The sequence below is a fragment of the Sphaerodactylus townsendi genome, linkage group LG02, assembly GCF_021028975.2.
Source record: "Sphaerodactylus townsendi isolate TG3544 linkage group LG02, MPM_Stown_v2.3, whole genome shotgun sequence".
Classification (NCBI taxonomy): Eukaryota; Metazoa; Chordata; class Lepidosauria; order Squamata; family Sphaerodactylidae; genus Sphaerodactylus; species Sphaerodactylus townsendi.
The window spans coordinates 75,557,693-75,580,868 of NC_059426.1; the positions used below are offsets into that span (position 1 = coordinate 75,557,693).

General features: G+C 44.1%; 1 protein-coding gene and 1 long non-coding RNA gene across 2 annotated transcripts in view; one reads left to right on the forward strand and one right to left on the reverse strand.

Moving 5' to 3' along the window:
• Positions 1-1,096: 1,096 nt before the first annotated feature.
• Positions 1,097-6,728, reverse strand: LOC125426474. Its single transcript, XR_007243519.1, has 4 exons — positions 6,605-6,728; positions 6,194-6,459; positions 4,432-5,049; positions 1,097-3,229 (listed from the first exon to the last, which is right to left on the reverse strand). It is a non-coding gene; the product is annotated as an uncharacterized LOC125426474 (long non-coding RNA).
• Positions 6,729-7,018: 290 nt separating this feature from the next.
• LOC125426473 (ras-related and estrogen-regulated growth inhibitor-like) overlaps positions 7,019-23,176 on the forward strand; it is a 45,873-nt gene continuing 29,715 nt past the window's right edge. The window contains exon 1 of the mRNA XM_048484773.1: positions 7,019-7,141. Within this exon, the coding sequence (XP_048340730.1) occupies positions 7,045-7,141 (97 nt within the window). The 5' untranslated portion in view covers positions 7,019-7,044. The remainder of the gene's footprint in view (positions 7,142-23,176) is intronic.

A 23,176-nucleotide genomic window follows, 5' to 3' on the forward strand; every position in this document is an offset into this window, starting at 1 on the left:
CTCCAGTTTGAACATCCACTGCATTTTTGCAAAGAAATGAGCATTACTGGCAAATCAAGCTGTTGACCTTCTCCCTCCCGCTGCTAGCCAGGCTGACTGAGTGTTGCGACTCAGGAGCAGCATATGTGGCATGACCATTTGCCTTCAGTGTATACAATGATCGGTGCCATTCCCCCAAACTGCAAACTCTCTTGTGCCCTCTTATTTTTAAAATAGGAAAATAAAATATCTTAAAGGACCATAAATACAGGTTACATTAGCATATAAAAATTGCAGGAATCCATGTTGTTCCATTGGGGGAAAATCAATAGTACAGTATTATTATTTTTTACAACCGACTATAACATCACAAAGTAGCAAGCAAACTTTCAACCAGAACTCTTCTTAACACTGAATGAAAGAAAAATTAAGATGACAGAATATGTTGCTGGCCACAATGGGGAAAAGTCCCTGTTTATAACTATAATTAAGGGAGCAGTTGTTGAGCATTATTTGGAACACATAACTTTTTCATTTTACAAGTAAAGAATAATTCTGCAGTCATATTAGTAAGGCTGGAGGTTAATTTTACAATGTGTGCTAGGTACTGTCAGGGATTGCACCTAGGTGATTGAGATGCATTCCTAACCCAATGTAGTTGTTACAAAATATATTGGCGGTGATTATATCTAGTTGATTGAGATGCATTACTACCTCAATGTAATTGCTACAAGATATATGTAACCAGCCTGCTATATGTTATCACTGCTGTATGGGGACATCCTTTCCTTGATCTATTCTCTATGACTTCACATGCTACGTAGATAACTAGGCTTACCCTTGCCACCTCTACTCTCATGGGAAACAGAATGTTTCTGTTGCTCTGTTGGGGCAGAAGGCCAGGTGGCTTTATCTCTATCTGTCACTGACCTTGGGGCGCCTTGGCTTCGAAGGAATTCATTCTCACATTCTTTGGAAAAACAGGAGGGGGGTTGTTTCTGAAAAAAGGGGATAGCAAAAGCCAGGTTCGCCAGAACTGGCTTTAACAATCTGGGTGCTTCATTGCCTTCCAATAAACACTGCTGATCATCAATACAGCGTCTGTGTATTGATTCAAGGTTCAAGACCTAACAGGTACATAATATAAAGGTGCAATGTTGAATACTGTTACCTACTGAGTGGATTGGCAGAGTCCCATAACAGATAAACATGGTAACCCATTCAGAAAACCCTTTAAGGATGGGGCGGTATATTAAATTTGATATATAAATAAATATAAATAAATAAAAGATAACTCAGTCTCTGTTCTATTACAGGATTTCGCACTGGATGGGCACTTAAGGTTTACAGGGCACATCTGACCTACTTTCATTATTTCTATATTGGTTTTTCGGTTTAGAAAAAGCAATGGCTAAGGGGGCACAATAGAAAACTATAAAATTATGCATGGGATGGAGAAAGTAGATATAGAGAACTTTTTCTCCCACTTCCATAGTGTAGGATTGCCTAGAGAAAAAAAAATCATGTTCCTTAAGCAAAGACTTGATGGAATGTTATTTACCAAGTGATGTTACTTCTAAGCCATTAAAAAAGTCAACTGCCCATTTCCACACATTAAGCCTCTATTAAATTAATTTTTCTCCAGGCCAAATAATGGACAACAGATGCAGAACAGAGAAAAGGAAGAATTTTTTTAATTCAATAAGTAATTTACATTGTGGAATTTACAGCCTGTGGCTATAGTGATGGCCAGGGGAACGGAAGTAGAGGGATAGAAAGATTCATGATCCATTGGTGATACTAACCATGTGACCAGAGTGAACCTCCACATTCAGAGACAGTAAACCTCTGACTACTAGAGCTGGGAAGGGACAGCAGGGAAATGCCTTGTCTTCTATAGCTGTTTGTTTCACCCTCCAGGGCAACTGGTTGGCTACTGTGCAAAGGAGGATGATCGAGTAGGTGGAGCACTCATCTGTTCTAGTAGAGTTCTTTTTATGTTCTCAAAATGCACTAACAGTTCTGTCATAAGCAATAGTTTGGCCTAAGTTAAATTTGAAATCCTGGCTCTTTCAGCCATCATGGGTCTAACTGCTAACTGTCTCTGGAGAATTGCAAAGGATTTAACATTTGCACATGGAAAATGTGTCCAGTTTCTAAACCAAGTTGTTTAGTTGGGTTTTGCATGCACATAGCAGTTCTCTGCTGCTGGAATGGAAGATAAAATTCACAAGACATCAGTTCTGGATCCTTTACTGAAGTCTGCTATGTGTGTGTGTAAAGTGCTGTAAAGTCACAGCTGACTTATGGCAAACCCAGTAAAGAGTTTTTAAGGCCAGTAAGAAGCAGAGGTGTTTTGCCATTGAATTCCTCTATACAGTCTTGCTTGGTGGTCTCCCTTCCAAACACTGGCCCTGCTTAGTTTCTGAGAACTGATTGGATGAGGCTATACCATGCCGCCTCCAATCCCTGACGTGAAAATGTATACAGAGGCTATGGAGTGTCTACAAAGAAGGGAAGAAAGGGTAAAATGAGGGAGACGTTGCGGCCAGCTTAATAAAGGAAATAAGCAATATAAACCATGATCCATGTAGCACTGTTAACAGTAGGCTACACTTCATAACCTTACATGGCAAAAGAAAGGTCGTACTGCCAAAAAAGAAACCTTAGAAGTACAATTATGAAACTCTGTGTTGGCTTCATTTGTAAATGTCATGCAATTGTGGTTTTCAGCTGAGGCTGTTCACTGCCTGCACCAGTCACATCATGCTGTGTTGCAAAAGGATCTGCTGACCACAAGAAACCAAGACAATCTGAAGCGTTGAAATGACCTGGGAGGCACCTCCGATGTTTAGATAATCCAGACTTTGACTAAACAGAAGAACTGTGTGAATAAGGCTAACAGAACAGAAGAATGCAGACACCTCTGATCCAAAACACAATATTAGGGCCTCTGTTAGATGTTTTGCAAGATGAAGATCTTACAAGCTATTTTCAATTGAAGTAGAAAGCTGCCAATAATCTTTTAATTAATGAAACTGAGAAACAGTTTAATTTATAAGGTAAAAAGATACAGATAGTCCCCTACGCAAGCACTAGGTCATTATTGACCCATGGGGTGACATCACATCACAACGTTTACTAGGTAGACTGTTTTTGGAGTGGTTTGTCATTGCATTCCCCAGTGATCTACACTTTGCCACAGCCACCTCAGAAGAATGGAAGGCTGAATCAACCTTGAGCCAGCTACCTAAACCAGGGGTCCCCAAACTACGGCCCGGGGGCCAAATGTGGCCCCCTGAAGGCATTTATCCGGCCCGCCAGGCATGGCAGCAATTGCTCCATTCATGTGCAGTGGGGGCTCGAGGGAGAGGAGGAACCAGCTCCAACGGCTGTTGATGTGGGGCGCGGGTCTGGCGGCGCAGGAGGGTTTCCCGCTGGGTTGTTGTGCCTGCAGTCGCTTGTCTGCCTTCAGGCCCCCCACAACCCGAGAATGGGGCTACCCACCTCTGCCCCTGCCAACAAGGCCAGCTGAAAGCAAACAGGGTGATCCCCACCACCCACCCTGTGGGACCGGCTGGTAGGCGGCGAACGGGTCTCCGTGGGTTTGACTGTTGGGTCTGCTGGAGGGAAAACAGAGCTCTGGATATACCCGCGGCCTTCGGGGTCTGCCAGATCGGCTCCCTTGGGCTCCTGGGCTCCTTTCTCCCCAACCAGCCTATGCAACAAGGCAATGCCCACAGGTCTGTTCTTTTTCTGTGACTGGAGTTGCTGCTTTCTAAACATTGCTGATCACAGGCAGGAGTCATATTTGTGGATACTACCTCTATGTAAGAGTAGCCAACCTCTAGGGGAGGCCTGGAGATATCCCAGAATTACAGCTGACCTCCAGGTGACAGAGATCAATTCCTAGAGAAAATGACTACTTTGGACGGTGGGCTCCCTACCCCAAACCCTGCCTTTCTCAGATTGCACCCCCAAATCTCCATGAATTTTCTGACCCAGAGTTGGAAACCTTACATGTGGCAACACCTGCTCCGCCCTTCCCTCTCGGCTACTCCATGTGTTGCTCTCAGGCTTTCTGTTCCGCCTCACTCCCATTGGCATCAGCAAGGCTGGTGAATCGCTCGCTGGCTGCTAGGGAGGAAAGAACCCAGGAAGATACCTAATCCTGGGTTAGATGGAATGCTTCATTGGGAAAGTTCTGCTTTTTTTTTTACAGGGGAAGGTATTTCACAGCCTCCCCAACAATATTTGGAGCCCACCCTGTACTTGACATACTTTGGTCACTGTTCTAAAAATAGACCATGACAGAAAGGCTGAAAGGTGAAATCAAGCATTTTACAATCATTTGTGCATAGGAATTTGTTCATAGTTTTTTTAGTCCGGCCCTCCAACAGTCTGAGGGACAGTGAACTGGCCCCCTGTTTAAAAAGTTTGGGGACCCCTGACCTAAACCATCTTCTGTCAGGATTAAACACAGGTAGTGAGCAGAGTTTTGACTGTATTACTGTACCACTATGCACCTTGGGGTTGCCAGTTTATGAACCACATGTATTTATTTGGGTTTTTAAAACACTATCTTGCTTTCTCCACAAAGGGCACTTAGCAGCTATGGCAATTAAAACAAGACATACAAGTTTACAATTCCAACATGGAATAATCACATAATAAAACCACATATTTCTTCAATAAGACAGATCTGGTCCCTTTTAATTCTGGTTGGAGGTCTGGTTTTGGAGAGGAAAGTGCCTTGGTAACCCATTGTTGACTTTGCTGGGATGGCTGTGGACTGATTGAGAAAGTGAAGGACTAAAGAGAAAAACACAATGCTGTGCATGTCTATTCAGATGCAAATTTTCTTGTGACAAATGGGAGTTTTACTTCATAGTAAATGGGGTCTTGAAGGATGTCTTGGACAGTTATACCAAAAGCCACCTAGGAGACTCAACACAGTTGTACATCCCTTGTCCTCGGGAAGACTGCAAATTTGCATGCTGTGTGTGACATCTGGATAGTACAAATGCTTCACTTGATGGATTTTTACTTATCATCAAAGACATAAGAGACCTGCAAGAAAACAGGTAGTAAATATCTTCCCAGGGCCTCAATTCACAGGACCAATGCCAAGCGCATATCAGGCCAAGCCATGTATAGAGTTAAGCTTTTGGTTCTCCACCATCCAATCTAAGAAAATTGTGCATGATAGTCACCAAATATACGTAGGATTTTCCGGTACTTGTCCTATGACTGCTTTGTTCCCAGGGGTCTTGTGTGAAAGGCTGTGCCAGGCAATAGGAAATGCAAGTGCAAATGACTCTAGATTTCACTGTGGAAAGTATTATTATTATTATTATTATTATTATTTAATTAATTAATTATTAATTATTAATAATAATTAATAATAATAATAATAAATTTGATAAACCGCCCACCCCCAAAGGGCTCTGGATAGTGTACAACAAAACCACAACTAAAAACAATGTGCACAATAAATAAGTAATAAATAATTAAAATTTATAACATAACTCAGAATAATAAGCAGCATTCTAAAACCCAATAGAGATAATACTGATGACGGCGCCCAATCCCAAGGCTGGGAGGACACAGACAATACCGAAAGATGTCACATGGGTAATGCCAATGATGGCACAGCATGCAACAACGGGGGTATCAAATCCACGGCTGGCCTCCCCAAAAGCCTGGTGGAACAATTTGGACTTGCAGGCCCTGTGGAAATCACTAAGATCCCACAGGGCCCACACCACTGATGGAAGTGTGTTCCACCAGGCAGGGAGCAGGGCCGTAAAAGCCCTGGCCCAGGTAGAGGCCAGCCGCATCACGGAGGGGCCCGGGATCGTCAGTAAGTTGGCCTCAGCAGAACACAGAGGCCTACCTGGGACATATGGGGTGAGAGAGTAGTGTGTCAAGCTGCTCTCCCTCTGGCATTACACACGGATGATTGGCATGGAGGGAAAAAGCTGCACCGTTGGAAATTAGTCTCAAGTAAGTAATCCAATAGGTGCAGCTTTCCCTAACATGGAAATACAGCAATGGGGACAGTGTCACCTCTTGACTTTATGCCATTTGTACTGTTGTTAAAGACTGTCCTGTCAGAAGAAATTCCATCAAGGACTGTATAAATCCACTTATTTATTATAGCCTTGCTCCTAAACATGACAATAACACCATACGCTTTAGAGAAGGCCCTCACCACTTGAGACTAATCAGGGGTTTGATGCCGGGTGTTTGCGCCACTTCTTTAACTGCAGAAACTCAAGGTGTCTCCTTTATTGAACCCAAAAAGATGTCACTGAAACTGGAGCCGGTGTTTGTTCGCGCGTCCACGGAGGTCGCCCGGTTTTTCACCGCTCCAGTCCTCAGCCTCCCAGCTGCGACTGCCGCTCAGCTCTTGAGATTTTCACGTTCCACCGACGGCGTTTGATCGGCACGGGCTCATTCATTCCAGCAAATCACTTCCTGTTGCAACAAAAATAAACCAGAGTCTTGCGGCGTGGTTAAGGCTAACTCCCCCCACCCACCCACCCACCCATAAGTTTCATGTCCCATGCTCGGGAGCCACTGAACTTCTTGGGCTCTGACTGAGTCCTCGTGCGGAAATTACCTTCTGCTGAAGCATATTCAAAGGGTCAACCCCCGGCCTCTGAGGCAGGGGTGGCAAAGTGAGGCACGGACCAGATCCAAATCGGGGGTGGGGGAGAAGCCTTCCTTTCGGGTGATGTCACAGCCCGGGTCGCTCGGCAGCTTCCCCGCCCCTGCTGGGACCCGGGAGTACTGCGAGGAGGACTGCTCGGGATCTGCCGAAGCGGCGTCCCACCTGTCTTGGCAGGCTCGTGGGGACGGGCGGGCAGCCGAGGAGAAGCCAGCAGCAGAAGCACAGCGCTCCCGCCCCCCGCCATCCCGGGCGGAGCTCCCTCTTGCAGGAGCCGCGGGGGCTGCCGCGCGCGTGCGGGGACTTTGCCGAGTGGCGGCGCCGGAGGAGGGCGCGCGGTGGGGCTGCCTGCGCCGTGATCCGCCCGCGAGTCCCGCCGCGCGAGGTCCGGCATGAGCTTCCCGCGGCCCCTGCGCCGGTCCGTGAGCCTGAGCCCGGCTCGGACCCTGCGGTTGGTGGTCCTGGGACAGAGCGCCGTGGGCAAAACAGGTACTGGCGCTGGTCGCAGGTCCTGGGCGGTGGGGCTGAGGGAGGGGGGCTCTTGGGCCGTCCCAACAACGCGCCACCCCCCACCCCCCGCCTTTCCGTTTCCACGTGTGCCCGCCCTTCCTCCCTTTGCCCTAGCACTTCTCGCGCCTCCTGCGAAGACCCCCCCGCCCCTCTGCCCCAGCTTTGTTGGGAAAGTGAACTTGCTTGCGGGCCGCATCACACCTTGCTCTTCCTTCTGCGTCTCAGGTCGAAAGGGGCAACCCCGAGAAAGCTTCTTCCTTCCATGGGAAAGGAAGAAGCGATGCCTCCCATTAGCCCAGCCCTTGTCTATGCCATTAAGCCCTCCACCAACAAACTTGGGAAGAAGGTGGCCTCAGGGGGAGAGGGTGGCAGGACAGTGTCGCTCTATTGACCCTGCCTGGCTGATGCCCTTCGTCCATTAAGAACACTAAAATACTACATCAACCATCAAGACGATTTCAGGTAGCACTGTCAGGACAGTGAAGCTCCATGCTTTGTTGGTAGATGTGTTTGTTGTGGTTAGAAAAAGTTTCGTGAAATTTCCCTAAAGCTATTCCTTAAAGTATGACTGACAGACATATGTCCCTAAATACCTGTTCTCACACATGCAAACACGAATTTAGTCTAGTCTGGGCAAGAAGGGGATGCGGGCATCTGTCATTCATACATGACGCTGCTGCTCTTGTAAGCACTGATGATGCCCCCACAGTCTGTGCAGAGCTGTTCTGCATCTCACTTGGACAGCGAGCAAGGGCTGTGCTGCTGCTGATATTTGTGTTCTCTAATGTACGGCTGAGCTAGCTTCATTCACAGATGGTTTGCTTTTGTACAAAACTAGAATCTCCAGACTTCACCAGTGTGTTAGCTAACTGCAAAGCCAGCTTGCAGGGAATCAGCTAACATCCAATGCATATCTGATCTGTGTTAAATGATCCTGAGAATGCACTTGACAATTTGACAATGCACTTGCTGGATCTGCCTAATCTGATTTTTATATTCCCAAAGGGAATGTGGTTCTTAAAAGGAAAAAAAAACCCTTTCTTTGTCTAGTAACCTTTGAAACTTCTTAAAATCTCTTTTGCACCCAGTAATCCAGTTGAGTCTGAAACATCCTGTGTTCCATTTTATGATTCTACAAACTACAGATCAGAAACTTCCCCTTCATGTATGAACATTTCTTGATCTCTCCCAACCTGCACACATGGGTTCTTTGTACTGAACATCTAACCTGATGAAGCTTTGGGGAAACTGGAACAGTGGCTATTTTGTGACACTTTGGGGTGATCCTGATGAAAAGCAACCTGGAGTTCAGCCTCGCTTCTATCACCCTGTGCCATACAAAGTATTTAACATTATGGTAGCAAATTTTAATTGCACCCTTCCTCCAAGAAGTTCACTGCATCATACATGGTGCACCCTGTCTGTTTTCACAGCAATTCTTGGAGGGGAGGCTGAGAAGTGTCTGGTTCCCAGTCCCCTACCGAGCTTCAAAGCTGAGCAGAAATTTGAACACAGATCTCTCCAGTCAAAGTATGATGCTTTGTTCATTTCACCACACTACTTGTCACTGTAATCTTGTTCTATCATAATATAGACAGAGATTTGTGACTAGCCTGGAGTAAGTCTGAGATATGAACCTGGACCTTCCACATATATATCAAGAACTCCTTTCAAGTTATTTGGTTTTTCCCCCAATCTTTTTTCCTCAAAACTGCCCCCCAGCACACAACACATTAAAAAAAAACATTTAAAAGCCCACGTGGAGAATGACCCCCTGGCAGCCTCTTTCATGTATTAAGCATGGCTGGAGATCAAAAGGAGAGGGCTGTGCTGTGCCTGCTGTTTCTCTAACCCCTCCCACACAATTAGCAAAGCAACTTCCACCCAAAGGATCATGCCTGAAGCAACTGAGAGAGCTAAGAGAACTGGCTGTGCAGTCCTAAACCGAGTTACACCTTCTAAATCTACTGAAGTCAGTGGCTTTAGAAGGGTGTAATTCTGTTCAGGATTGCATTTAAAGGTCCCTCCTTTCCCACATCACACACATAACATTTGCCACTAGATGGATATTTTAACTCCTCACTTCCTCTAACCATAGCATGTTCCAGGGTCTGGGCTATCACGCTTTGCTTCACTGGAACTGTAACATAAGCTTTACTTTCAAATATGGAAGCGGAGCACAGTGGAAGATTTCTCCTAAATACAGGCAGTAGGTAGATCCCCAGAGAATAATTTGGGCAGCTTCACCCTTTAACGTCAAGTAGATACTTTCAGCAGTCTGTCCTCAGCCTCTCTCTCATCATTTAAATGGCAAAATTTATCTGACTCTCTCACACTTCTATACATTTGCACACCCTGCAGAGGACTCCATGCAGATCCCATTTGTGCAAGTAGATTGCCCATTCAGAAAGCAGCCCATGAGTTCATGCATCAGCTTACCTAGCACTCATTCACAGTAATGAATGTATTTGAACTTAGAACATTTCCCATTTCAGAAAAGTTACCCTGACAAATGATTTTCAAAGCTTATGAATCTGGATCATGTTGAGAAAAGATAAGAACATACAGTGCATGCCATGTCCAGCTATTCACATATTATACCACCGATTAATAAAGGCCTTTGTTGAATACTGTGGACAAGAAGGCCTTCATGTTAGCTATGATAAACATAAAGTCATGGTCTTTTCTAGATCATGATCTCCAAAATATATCTGGAGAATTGTCAAGCAAACAATAGAACAAGGTAATTGATTTTGTTACTTAGAGGTCTACTTTCAGATGAATTTGCAACAGAATATCTGTCATCGAAATGCTCTGAGAAAGGCCCTGATTTCCAAAACTATTACTCCATTTTTTAAAGAGCAAGAAATATGTTCTTGGTGCAGTGATAGTATTTAATTTTAAGGAAGTGATAGTTTCTATATGGTGCTCCAGTTTGGATAGAAGCCTATCCAAAACCATTAAACTGTCCGCTAACAACATTTTTGCCTTAACAAGAGTCCCTGCATCTATAGTGGGGAGTGTTTTGAGATCAGAACTGGGTGTTCATTCCCTTGAAGCCCGAGCTTGGTTGGCTGCCCTCAGGATTTACTATGGAGAAAGAAAATGAAGGAAAACTGCCATTTTTAGATGTTTTAGTCATCCGCAAACCAAACCAGCAATTGGGACACACAGTATACAGAAAACCTACGCACACAGACAGATATCTACACAAAAACTCCAATCACCATCCAGGGGAAAAAAGGAGCACCATAAAAACTTTGGTACATCGCGCAAACAGAATCTGTGAACCTCACCTCCTACAAGATGAATTGAATCACCTAAACAGGGCTCTACAGGCTAATGGTTACTCTAATACAGAAATCAGAAGGGCTGCAAGACCAAGAACAAGCCACATGAACAAAGATAAAGAGCCATCTAGAGGGAAAGTGTTCTTACCATACATCAAGGGAACCACTGATCGCATAGGAAAACTGATGAAGAAGCACAACCTACAAACAATCTACAGACCCACTAAGAAAATTCAACAGATGCTACGTTCAGCAAAGGATAAGAGGGATCCTTTAGCTACTTCAGGAGTCTATCGCATACCATGCAGCTGTGGACAAGTCTACATAGGAACCACCAAACGCAGCGCACAGACACGTATCAAAGAACACGAAAGGCACTGCAGACTATTTCAGCCAGAAAAATCAGCAATAGCAGAACACATGATAAACCAACCTGGACATAGAATATTATTTGAAAAAACAGAAATTCTGGACCACTCTGAAAGCCACTACGTCGGACTACACAGAGAAGCAATTGAAATCCATAAGCACATGGACAATTTTAACAGGAAGGAAGAAACTATGAAAATGAACAGAACTTGGCTGCCAGTGTTGAAAAATACTAGAGTCAAGACAGTGTCTAACCAGCTCCACACAAACACAGGATGACCATAGAGGCATAGACAAAAGAAACAAAGGCCAGGATACTTCTATTCAGATGCTCCCACCAGTGACCTTGCTATCTCCATTGACACTCCCATGCTATAGTCTTCATTGTTACTCATACTTCTATTCAGATGCCCTCAACTATTGACCTGGTTGCCCTCTTTGTTACTCACAGACTATGTTTCTCCACCCACCCTGGACACTCCAACAGGTATATATACTCCACTTGCTTTCCCAACATCAGATCCTCTGAAGATGCCAGCCACAGATGCAGGTGAAACGTCAGGAGAGAATGCTGCTAGAACACGGCCATACAGCCCGGAAACCACACAGCACCCAAGTGATTCCGGCCGTGAAAGCCTTCAACAATACATTAAGTTATCCATGTTGGGAACTTGAATAGTAATTTTGGATCATTAATTTAATTTGGATTTTCTAAACTCTCATATTAGAGGACATAGAATTTGTTCTTCTACTTATTCAAGATTGTTCTATCCCAGGAATCTCCTACTGTTTGCTAGGTTGAATTCTATACCATCTCAGATAATGAATGGTTGTTATAAGAAGGTTCCATATTCAGAGAGGTTACGCTGATGTGCTTCTGGGAAAATTGGTACACAGGAACACTGTTTATTGGAATGCCCTTGTTTTTCAAATGTGAGAGATTTGTGGATTATCCATCCCTAGGTGGGATAGAAGGTACATGAATGGGACTGGGGAGACTTTTGGGAGGGGTGGATTTGGAGATTATTTTGTTGTGATTTTTTTTCATGTAATAGCAAATAGAAAATTATTTTAAAGATTTGGTTGTTGTGGGTTTTCCGGGCTGTGTGGCTATGGTCTGGTAGACCTTGTTCCCAACATTTCACCTGCATCTGTGGCTTGCATCTTCAGAGATGTATCACAGAGGGAAGTCTGTTACACACTGAACAAGATCTACCAGACCATGGCCGCACAGCCAGGAAAACCCACAACAACCAGTTGAATCTGGCCGTGAAAGCCTTCGACAATACATTTTAAGATTTGTTCATATGGATTCTAATGTGGCACTACTCAAAACCTATAGGTGAAATAAGTATTATCATTTAAGTAAGTTTTTGTGTATATTACATCAATCTGTATTTTTTCTCCACAAAAAAACCCCAATCCATAATTAAACCATCAATACTATAAATTTTAAAAAATGTTTAGCCTTTAAGGAAGTCAGTACCTAGACCCCAGGCCTTACTTAGTTGCACAAATCTATTTCTTTCCTGCTGCTCTCAAAATGGAAGTTGGAATTTCCTTAACCAACATCACACTTAGATACACTCCACAATGGCATATTCACTTATAGATTGACGATACAGAAAATGCCACTTTATTCTATCAGAGCTGCACCTTTATTAATATTTACCCTTTGGACCATCTGAAACTGATCTGCCTTTTCCCCAGCCATCTAAAAAAATATCTCTAACTGCTACCACCCCTTTGTTGTAGGGAAGTTGTCAGCACACTTGATTCAAAAAACCAGATGACACATTTTGCCAGATGGGCTGCATTTCATCTTCTCCTGAGGCAGCACAGAAGGATGCCACTTCAGTAGGAATTCCTGCCAGTTGTCAAAGGCAAGGCACATTTCCATGACGATCACATCCTTCCCAGGGTCTTTTGAGTTGCCTCACATGCATTTATGAACCTCTTAAAACCCAGCACAAACTGTGAAGGCTTTCTCTTCTTTCCTTTTGCCACTCCAGGCCCTTGATTAAGGCTTTATTCTGAAGATATAATCTATTACTTTTTCTGGTATCCAAAATTTCATGAAACATTAGGATCAGCCTACTTAAGCTGGCAACCCTTCTGTCCACCAGTCCCATGAATATTACTGGTCATGATCTCACAGTGAAGACTTCCCCATCTTTTTTCCTTCTATAATTCACAGAGTTCTGGATTGCTCCCACAGTTAGGGCCAGACTCTGGAGTATGTCATCGATAGAGATCTGACCCACTACGGTCATAAGAGGCACTTGGACAAAGAAATGTTTTAAGAAGCTGTCCCTCACCCATGGTTTCAGGCTGTCCTCCTCCAGATCATAAACTTTTCGTGTAGGCTGTACTTTTTCTTGCTTCAGCTTCCACAGATTCTTTTCATAGCATCTCTCTTCTGTCTGGGACTTATTCTCCAGTTTCCTCTTCCCTCCCATGATTCCTGGCAGGCTCATGGATAAACAAAGCCTCTTGTTTTTCAGTTAATGACTGCTGTTCTCCACAGTGACAACTTGTTGTCTGTTCACCCACCTCTTGGATTTACTCAGCACCCCTCTACTGGGTGTTCTGCAGCTGGACTTCTAGATCAATTTGACCCCTTGTAGCTGCTTATGAGTTACTCCCAGCCTCCAAACTCCAAACTCCAAACTCAAGAATTCTGCCGGCCTGGGGGTGGAGGCCCATTCGCACGCAAGCGTGCGAGCGGGCCCAGCAGAGGCCGCCGCAGGAGAGGCGGCTCCGCACGGAGCCGCCTCTTCCCCCTTCCCTCTCCCCCTTCCCTCATCCCTGTCGTCGTCCTGCTGGCCTCCTAAGCCCCGCCCACGCTGCCCTCCGACCTCCAGGGGTCGGAGTACAGCGAGGGAGGGACTTAGGAGGCCAGCAGGATGACGACAGGGACGAGGTAAGTGGGAGAGGGAAGGGGAAACAGCGTGTTCCCGGCAGTGCTGTTCGCACCGCGCTGCCGGGAAGACGCTGTCCCCTCAAAAACAACCCTTTAAAGGGTTGTTTTTTAGGGCGGCCTGACGCCGCCCTGAGGGAGGGGAAGGGCAGCCAGGTCGGCGCTGCTGCGTTTCAGCAGCGCCGCCTGTGCGAACGGCGGCCTGGGGGCGGCGTTTTTACCGCCCCCAAGCCACCGTTTTTGGCCCATGCGGAAACAGCCTTAGTCTATTTTTGAGCTCTGTTCTCCTTTACATTTGTCCCTCTTATGCTATTTCCTATAGTTAACAGCATTTTGGACCTTTGTTTCCCGCTCTCCTATCCAAGTAAAAAATCAGCAATGCCATCCTACCTAGCTTGTTTTGTTAGGTAAAGTACAGCAGACTTTCAGTATCTTCTTAATGTTTGCATTATTTATAAATGTATAAGCAGAATACAGTAATTAAAATTCTTTTTAACCCGCCAAGAAACCCTCAGAGGATTACTAGAGAGCAACTTTCACAGTCTGTTCCCTGCAAGGCAGGCACTCTGTTTTAGCTAGCTCCTGCAAGAAACTCACATTTCTCTCTCTTATCTCTCCCCACTGCCGCTGCCATCTTAGTTCATTGTTTCTCACATACTCCTACAGACAGGGGCATAGCTTATTACTCATGGAGCTTGTGGGTTGTGGGGGTGGAGGCAACAGTATAAAACTAGAGCCAGTCAGCCTACTGTGCCTATGGACCACTCCAAACTCCACACTGAGATCAGAACAGGATAGCTGGCCCCCCACACAAACTTCATGCGGAGTTTGGGGGGGCAGCTCTGCGTGCCCCTCCCAAGCTCCGCATGGAGTTCAGGAGTGGGGCCAGCCCTGGTGGCTGGTGTTTTAACTGTGCCCCAGCCCAAAGGGGACTGAAGCACAGTTGCGGGGGTGGGGGCGGGGGCGTCAGTACACCTGACAGGAAGTGTCACCCAGGCTGTAGCCCTCTTGTGCCCCCCTTGCTACACCAGTGCCTCCAGAGAATTCACTTCAGACCCTGAAGGTGGATTGTTCATTTTTCAAAAGCCATTCAGATGTAGTAAGTACTAAACTCACTTTCTTTTGTCAGATCTCTGACTACCCATTCACAAGCGAGCTGCAATCACAACACAAAAGAATGCATTGTCTCTATCATAAGGTCAGAATGTCAGGTAGATATTACTGTATATTTTAAACAACCATCTAGAGTACTCATGCTACAGAAGGACAGCTTCCTCCAGATGAGCTTTTGAGAACGGAACTGACAATTTCACTGGCCACTTTGCTGATCTTTACCAGCTTCCCCTTCTCCCAGTAGCCTCCCAAGATGTCTGAAAAGCTGATGCTTGATATGAGAGGAGCACAGTGTCATGGAGCACAGGAGAGCCAGTGTGGTGTAGAGATTTAGAGTGCTGAATTAGGATCTGAGAGATCTGGTTTCAAATCCCCATTCTGCCATGGAAGCTCACTGCCACGTGCTCTCAATGTAATCTAACTAAAATTGAATCATGTGATGCTGACCCCACTTCCTTCTTTGTACTAATGAAGCCTCTTGTATTTCTGGAAAGGCCACTGGCAGAAGAGCACAGGGGGTTGGGGTTGTGATCTGATTCCCTCTCATCACACCAGCCTCCTTAGGCCCTGTCACATATTGTTCATGGTGCTCCCACGTTTCCAAGCATAATCTCTTTGGAGGTCCTTTGGGGCTGATGAGGAAAAGGGGAGCTGGAAGATAGCCACCTATTTTTAATGATTGCTTTGAAAGCTGTTTGAGGCTTCAATGACTGTGTTTTAATGCAACTGAAGAGTATTGGTAGCTGCAGTTTGCCAGATTCGTCATGGAGGGAGTACATGACGAATCTGGCATGCAGAGGATCCTAGCCTGCCACCAGTAGGGGGTTTAGGAGTTAAGAGACAATATTATCCTTATAAAGTGATTTTAATTCTTGTATTTTTGTAAAAACATTTTATACCAGCAGCAAAGTCTGCTGTGGGGGAGATGCAATGGGCCCTAGGAAAGGGTGGAAGAGGAAGCATCTCCCCTGCAATGGGCTCTGGTTGGGCCATAGCCCCCTCCTTTGCTCCCAGTGCAACACTTGCCACTTACCTGGTTCTGGGTCTCCCCTACCCCTGATGGGCCACTTACCAACTATCAGTTGATGATCCTGTGATCCCAGAAGTCTGGTAAGTGTGGAAGGCTGGAGACCCTGGGAAATGTAGTTCCCACCAGATCATTTGCAGCCTGGAAGGGAACAGGCAGGCCTCTTCTCCAGCCTGCTTGGTTTGCTAAAATAAATGTGTGTGGGGGTGGGGGTGCCGCGGGGGGGGGGGGCAGAGTGTGCACTGGGCGCACTCTGGCCTAGCTACGCCTCTGAATGATACAGAGTGTCAGTATTTTATTGTTGCTTTCTCCTCCTATCCATGTTTATGATTCTATCACAGCCACTTTGCCAATGTCCAGACAGTGGCGGCTGGTGTGTGTGTGTAATTATCTACATACTGGTGAAACAGTATGTAGCTGAAAACAGGTATGTTAGGTTTCGAAGAACTTATCAATTTGCCTATTCCAAGGAGTAAAGAGTCTTCCAAATGCACTGCAGAGTTTATATTCTTTCCTTGATCTAAGCCAGTGCAAAAGTTCTAATAAAACTGTGTGTTTCAATATACTGCCAGTGTAAGTATAATTTTTTAATTGACAGGTTACATTATTTGATGTTTGGGCAAATAAGACTTTTTAATTTGGAAAACAAAAAAGCTGCATCACTTTAAATACCTTTTTGCTGTTGCTGATGGATATGGTTGCTCCTCTGAACTTTAATGTGGAATGAATAATATAAATTAAAATAACTTTTAATTGATGCTTATGCATTTAAAATATACATTCTGATTTCAGTATATGAATATTTATAAACACAGGAAGAAAGCCTCTTTTGGAACATGACAATCAGAAACTAAAACTGCAAGCAAAGAAACAATAACACAGCAAGAGTCAAAGGCACATTAAGGAAGGGAATCCAGAAAACAGTAATTTTAGTAGTCTATGCAAGTTTCCTTTTCCTTCACATTCCATATTAGTATGTCTGCCCAGGAGATGTGATTTGCAGTATGTCTGCCCAGGGGCTGCTATTGTGGGCAGTCTAAACAAGGTAGTACATGTGTGAATTGACAAAGTGAAGGAATTTCACAGACCAACAGCAGACAGTCCACTGCTCCTTCTGTGTGCTGTAATTTGGAGTCTGTATTAACTTTTGACACTGGCTTATTGAATGTTAAAAGGTCTGAACATGCAAGAAATCTCATGTAGGTAGAACCCATGTGCTCAGATGTCTACTCCTTGCAGTTGTTTGGGGGGGGGGGGGGCTAGAACATAATAGGTTTGCTGATGGGTGGGAAAGAAAGAAGGAAGTAGGAAAGGAGGAGAAACTATGGGGGCTTTCAAGGAAGGGAAAGAGGAAAGTGTGGATATAGGGGGAAATCTACAGATGACCAAAAAGTGGACATGAGCCATTAAAAAAGTGGATAAATGAGGGGAAAGGGGGACAAAATTTGCCTATGCTAATTTAAATTCGTAGATACAAATGTACACAACTACAATTTAAATCAAAATATAGCTCACCATCATTTCTGATCTGTCTAGGGCAGAAGGCAAAGCTCAGCAACTTGAATTTTATTTATGTAAAACTCTTGTTAGCCGTCATTTTGCTTTAGAGGAAATCAAAGCAGAGTACAGTGTAAATAAGAACAAAATACCATAAATACATTAAAAACCTACTAGTTAAAATTAAAACTCCCTATAGGCAGAAAAACTAATCAAATGCTCTGCTGAATAAAACTGGTTTTAAGTGCCTCTTAAAGATTACAATTGAGGGGGTCAGTCTTACCTCCCTAAGAGATTGCTTGTGATACTGCCACAGAAAAGGCCCTCTCTTTTGTACCTACCAGATGAGCTTCTTTTATTAGTGGGACTGTCAGGAGGGCCTCTTTGTAATCGTCACTCCCAGGCAGGAATACAGGGGAGAAGACATTTCTTCAGATACCCTGGTCCCAAGCCACATAGTCCTTTAACATTTAAAACCATCATATTGAATTGTCCTTGGGATTGGAAGCCAGAGTAGAATTGGGGTCTTGTGATCCTGGTAACTGGCCCTGATCAGCAGTATATCTGCAATGTTTTGCGCCCGCTGCTGTCTCCAAACACTCTAGAAGGGTTGTCCCAAGTCCATCACATTCCACTAATCCAATCTATATGTAATTAACATATGGATCATGGTGGTTAGATCAGACTGAGCCAGTGTCAGGTGCATCTGGCACACCAGCTGAAGTGGGCAAAAGGACACCAAACCATAGCAGCCGTCTCATTTTCTAAGGTGACTGTTGAGACAAGCAGCGCTCCCAAGCTAAGAACAGGGCTTTCCAAGAGGAATGTATGTAGCCAAGTCCAAGACAGGGGAGATCTCAAGCTTCTGGTCTGTGTTTCTTCTAACCCAGAGCATTTCTGTCTTATCAGGATTAAGTTTCATTTAGTTCACCCTCATCCAAACCATTGCTGACTCCATACACCAGTTTAGATCATCAGGTTTTTTGGAAGTAGGTGGAAAAGAAAGGTAGATCTGGGTATCATCTGCATATTGGCGACACCTTAGCCCAAACCTGATGACTGTCCTGGTGTCTTCATGTAGTTATTAAATAACATGGGGATAAGATCAAACCCTGCAGAACTGATGTTTTTAACTGGAATTTTATTGTGATTGTGTTTTTATTGATTTGTACACTGTCCAGAGCCCTTTGGGGATGGGGGCGATATATTACATTTGAATAATAAATGAACGGACGAACGAACGAACGAATGACCCCACAGAAGTAGAGCAGGAACCACCTAGCAGCACCTTCTAGGACTGGCCTCTCCAATAGGACTCAAACCACTGGAACACAGTGCCGCTTTTCCTTTGACTGTTGACCTCCAAAATTAACAGAAATGTCTTTGAAATCCTGATCTCTGTGAGAATTGGAATTCATAACAGGGTAAATGTGTTTGACATCAGCATCAACCCACACGTCTGTGTCCTTGGCCCCTTCTTCGTAATGATAACTTCTGTTGTTTTTCTTGAATTTTAATCAGTTTAATTGGGTTCCCCAATATAGGGATATAGTCCCATGCACTTTAACTTTGGGAGCCTGCCCAGTTCCTGCTATGGAAGCAGGCACTTCCCAGAACTCTGGATTGATTTGTTCCACAATCTTGGCCTTTACCAGTAAAGTCCATGAAGATTCAGGTAATTATAGGCTACAGGAGTCTTTTCTTAATAATCTAGCTTTATTCACCTCTGGCATGGCTCTCCATGTGCTATCATTTCATAGATATTTCTAGAAATTGTTATACAAATGAAGTCTGACATTTGTTTTCTCAGATTACACTTTCCTTTTGTTCTGATTCCTCTGACAAACCAGACTGAACATAGGTCACAATTCCAAATGGAATGGTTCAAAAAGTTCTGGTAATGTTATTGGTGCATATATGGGGGCTAGACACTCTTGAATACCCATGCTTAGATTCTATAACAGCAGGGCCAGATTAAGTCCAATGGATGCTCTAATCACAGTCCAACCTTGGTGCCCTGGCTCTTCCGCTTGCAAGATTCATAATTCAGCTTGCTTGCAGGTCACTCTGACCAGATTTCACAATTTATATTCACAATATAACTTGTTTTTTATTTCATTTATTTAACACCTTATGGCAAAAGCAATTTATTTACTTATAACTTGGGCTGGACAGTAGAAAATTCAACCATTTATATTTTTCATTGGTATAAGAGAACAATGCAAAAAAAAAGTTAAAATTTATTTCAAATGTTTCAAGTTAGAACATTTTTCCAGACCTTGTGAATGAAAAATTGTGCTATAATGTACTGTTTTTGCTGACAGGGCACAGATAGGCAGGCACATAAGTATGCAGATATCAACCATTATTACGCACATAAAGAAATCTTCCGTTATTTCATTGTTCTTGAAAACCTTAAAGATACATAGTATTTTAACCTTTATGGATGAAAAGGTAATTATTGTCTAATATATTGTCGAAGGCTTTCACGGCTGGAATCACTGGGGTGCTGTGTGGTTTCCGGGCTGTATGGCCGTGTTCTAGCAGCATTCTCTCCTGATGTTTCGCCTGCATCTGTGGCTGGCATCTTCAAAGGATCTGATAGTTGGAAAGGAAAGCAAGTGGAGTATATATACCTGTGAGTAAAGGTCAATAGGTAAGGCCACTCCTATTCAGATGCCCTCACCTTTTGACCTTTACTCACAGGTATATATACTCCACACAGCACCTCAATTATTGTCTACTTGTTTATACTTTAAAAGGTTTTCCCCCTACTTTTCAAATTGCAAAGTCTCTTATCAAGTCCTCAAAATTAATGTGGCATAACAAATCTGGTTCTATGCTAAGCAGAGACTAGGTATTGAGTCTTTGTATGTAGGCCTGCAGTCTACTGTTAAACTACTAGATCTAGTTGCCATTGGCACATGCTTATATACCTGTACTGATATGGTGATAGTAGGTGTATGCAAGTAAACTGGCCGCTCCCAGTGATTGCTGTGATATCATTGTACGTGCTTATAGTCAGTAACTTTAGCTGCCAGAATTCTCATTCCCTAGGTTGTGACACTGAGATGGGATAGAGACGTGTCAATCTTTATGCATTTTAGTGAAGGGTGTTGGCTACATTTCTGTCTGTGAGATATACATGTATGTGACAGGAGCTTTTATTGTGGGACCCTAGTTCACCTGAAGTTGAATTAACTTTTTTGAGTGATGGTGGTGCCCCTTTTTCATACCCTTTTTTAATAGTGGTGGTAACTTTTTTTGTGGTCCTTTTTTCACTTTCTGTGGTGCCTCTTTTCCCCCTGGTGCCCTAAGCACGTGCTTATTATGCTTAATGGTTAATCCAGGGCTGCATACCACGTGTCCATTTGCACTGCTCTTTGGTGGCCAAGGACTAGTCCTGGGAAGACCAGATTGAACCGCAGTTGCCACCCATTCTCTAAAAGAGAGAAACTACTTCACAGGGCTATTATGAGGATCAAATGGAAGAAGGCTGAACCACGTATGCCAGTGTGGATGATTTGGAGGAGATGTGAAACAAAAGTGAATAAACTATCTGTGACTGTAGCTAGCTAGTGCCTATAAAGACCTATGTGAGCTGAGCCCAGCTAGCATGAAAAGGTTTGTTCTTCCTTATGAACCACTTCCTCTGTTAAGACTGACTGTTGAAGATGTGCTCTGTATGCAAGCTAGAAATGAGGTGAAACCAATGAGTAGGTGGAGTAGGACTGCCAATTCCTGGTTGGGAAATTCCTGGAGGTTTGGGGGTGGAGCCTTTGAAGGGGAGAGACCTCAGCTGGCTATAATGTCATAGAGTCCACCTCCTCCAAAGCAGCTGTTTTCTCCTGGGGACCTGATCTATGTATTCTGGAGGTCAACTGTCATTCCAGAAAATCTCTAGGTCTCATCTTGGCAGCTCTGAAATGGAGCAGAGCCTTCATGTTCTCAAAAGACCTAATTAAACCCTGCTGCTTCACACTTTCAAGGTAAGTGTTGTGATTTTAAACCCTTACTCTTGCAACAGTTCCATATTTTGCTGTGATATTTTTATGTTATTTTAGAAATGTTTTAGTGCTAGTTGTTGGAGGGCAACAGAGTTCAATGTTATAAATAAATTAAATTTTGCAAGAACACAGTGTGAGGTTCATATTGGTCTACCATGAGAAAGGGGAAGTGAGAAAATTGTGCTCCGTGGGTAGAAGGACTTGTTTCCACAGAAATGCTAGTGTGGATTCAAGCAATATTTTGAATTTCAGGTTTTGGCAAGAACCATGTTCTGTGCATCAGATTTAGTGAGGAGAGAGACATTAATCTCAAAACCTCTAAATCCAAATGTTGTCCCTGGAACCATAAGTTTCTCCATTTTAGCCTAAGAAACACAGGTGATTTTCACTGAGGTGACCTACTGTAAACACATGCAGTGAGAATGAGATCACATGTCCCTAAGCAATTGGGGCTACGTAACTGGGAAGGCAGAAGTGGCCGACAGGAGCTGAGGTGACTTCGGTTCGGAATACAGAGTCCATGGGGATGCAGACAGAGAAGGAGGTTTTTTAAAATCAACCACATACAAGTGAGGAACATAGCAATGTGATAAGTGATAGTGTCTACAAAAGGCTAGAGGGCAAAACACATAAATCCCAGGTTAGGGACAGAGACAGAGTATACAAGTGTCTCTATGCTAATAGTAGAAGCATTCGACCTAAAATGGGGGAGCTGGAGTACAGAGTTTTGAAGGAGGACATTGATATAGTGGGCATCACAGAGACATGGTGGAATGAGGAGAACCAGTGGAATGCTGTTATCCCAGGTTACAGGCTCTACAGGAAGGATAGGACAGGGCGTATTGGGGGTGGGGTGGCCCTCTACATCAAAGAGAGCATAGTGTCACATAAAATAGACAATGCAGGGGGAGCTGATTCCTCTACAGAAGCACTGTGGATATCAATACCAGGGGTGAAGCATAGTTTAACATTAGGAATATATTATCGTCCCCCTGACCAAAGCGCACAAGAGGATTCTGAGATGGAAAAAGAAATTAGAGATGCCAACAAAAGCAAAATGTCGCGGGTAATGGGCTTTTATTTTAACTATCCCCATATAAACTGGAAAAATGCATGTTCAGGTCATAGTAAGGGAGAGAACATTCCTGGATATGCTAAATGACTGTGGCTTAGGAGCAGATGGTTGTAGAGACCAACCAGGGGAGATGTGATCCTAGATCTAATTCTATGTGGGACCCAGGACCTGGTGCGGGAAGTCAGTGTTGTTGAGCCGATAGGGAACAGCGACCACAATGCTGTCAGATTCAGTATCTCAGCATGCGAACAAGTGGCAACTACTAATGTAGTTACATTCGCCTTCAGAAAGGGAAATTTCTCAAAGATGAGGGGGATAGTGCGCAGGAAGTTGAAAGGGAAAATCAAGAGAGTCAAAAATGTCCAAGATGCTTGGAGGTTATTTAAAAACACAGTCTTAAAAGCTCAACTGGAATGTGTTCCACAGGTTAGGAAAGGCAGCGCCCAGTCCAAAAGAAAGCCACCATGGTTAACAAGGGACGTTGAGGAAATTATTAGGGAAAAAAAGATGTATTTTAGAAAATGGAAGTCCAACTTAACTGATAAAGAATACCAGAGAGAACACAAATGGTGGCAAAAGAGAAGCAAGTTAGCTGTAAGGGAGGCAAAAAAGGATTATGAGGAACGCATGGCTGTGAACATCAAAACCAGCAACAAACAGTTCTTCAAGTACATCAAAAGCAGGAAGCCAGCAAGGGAAGCGGTAGGCCCGTTAGA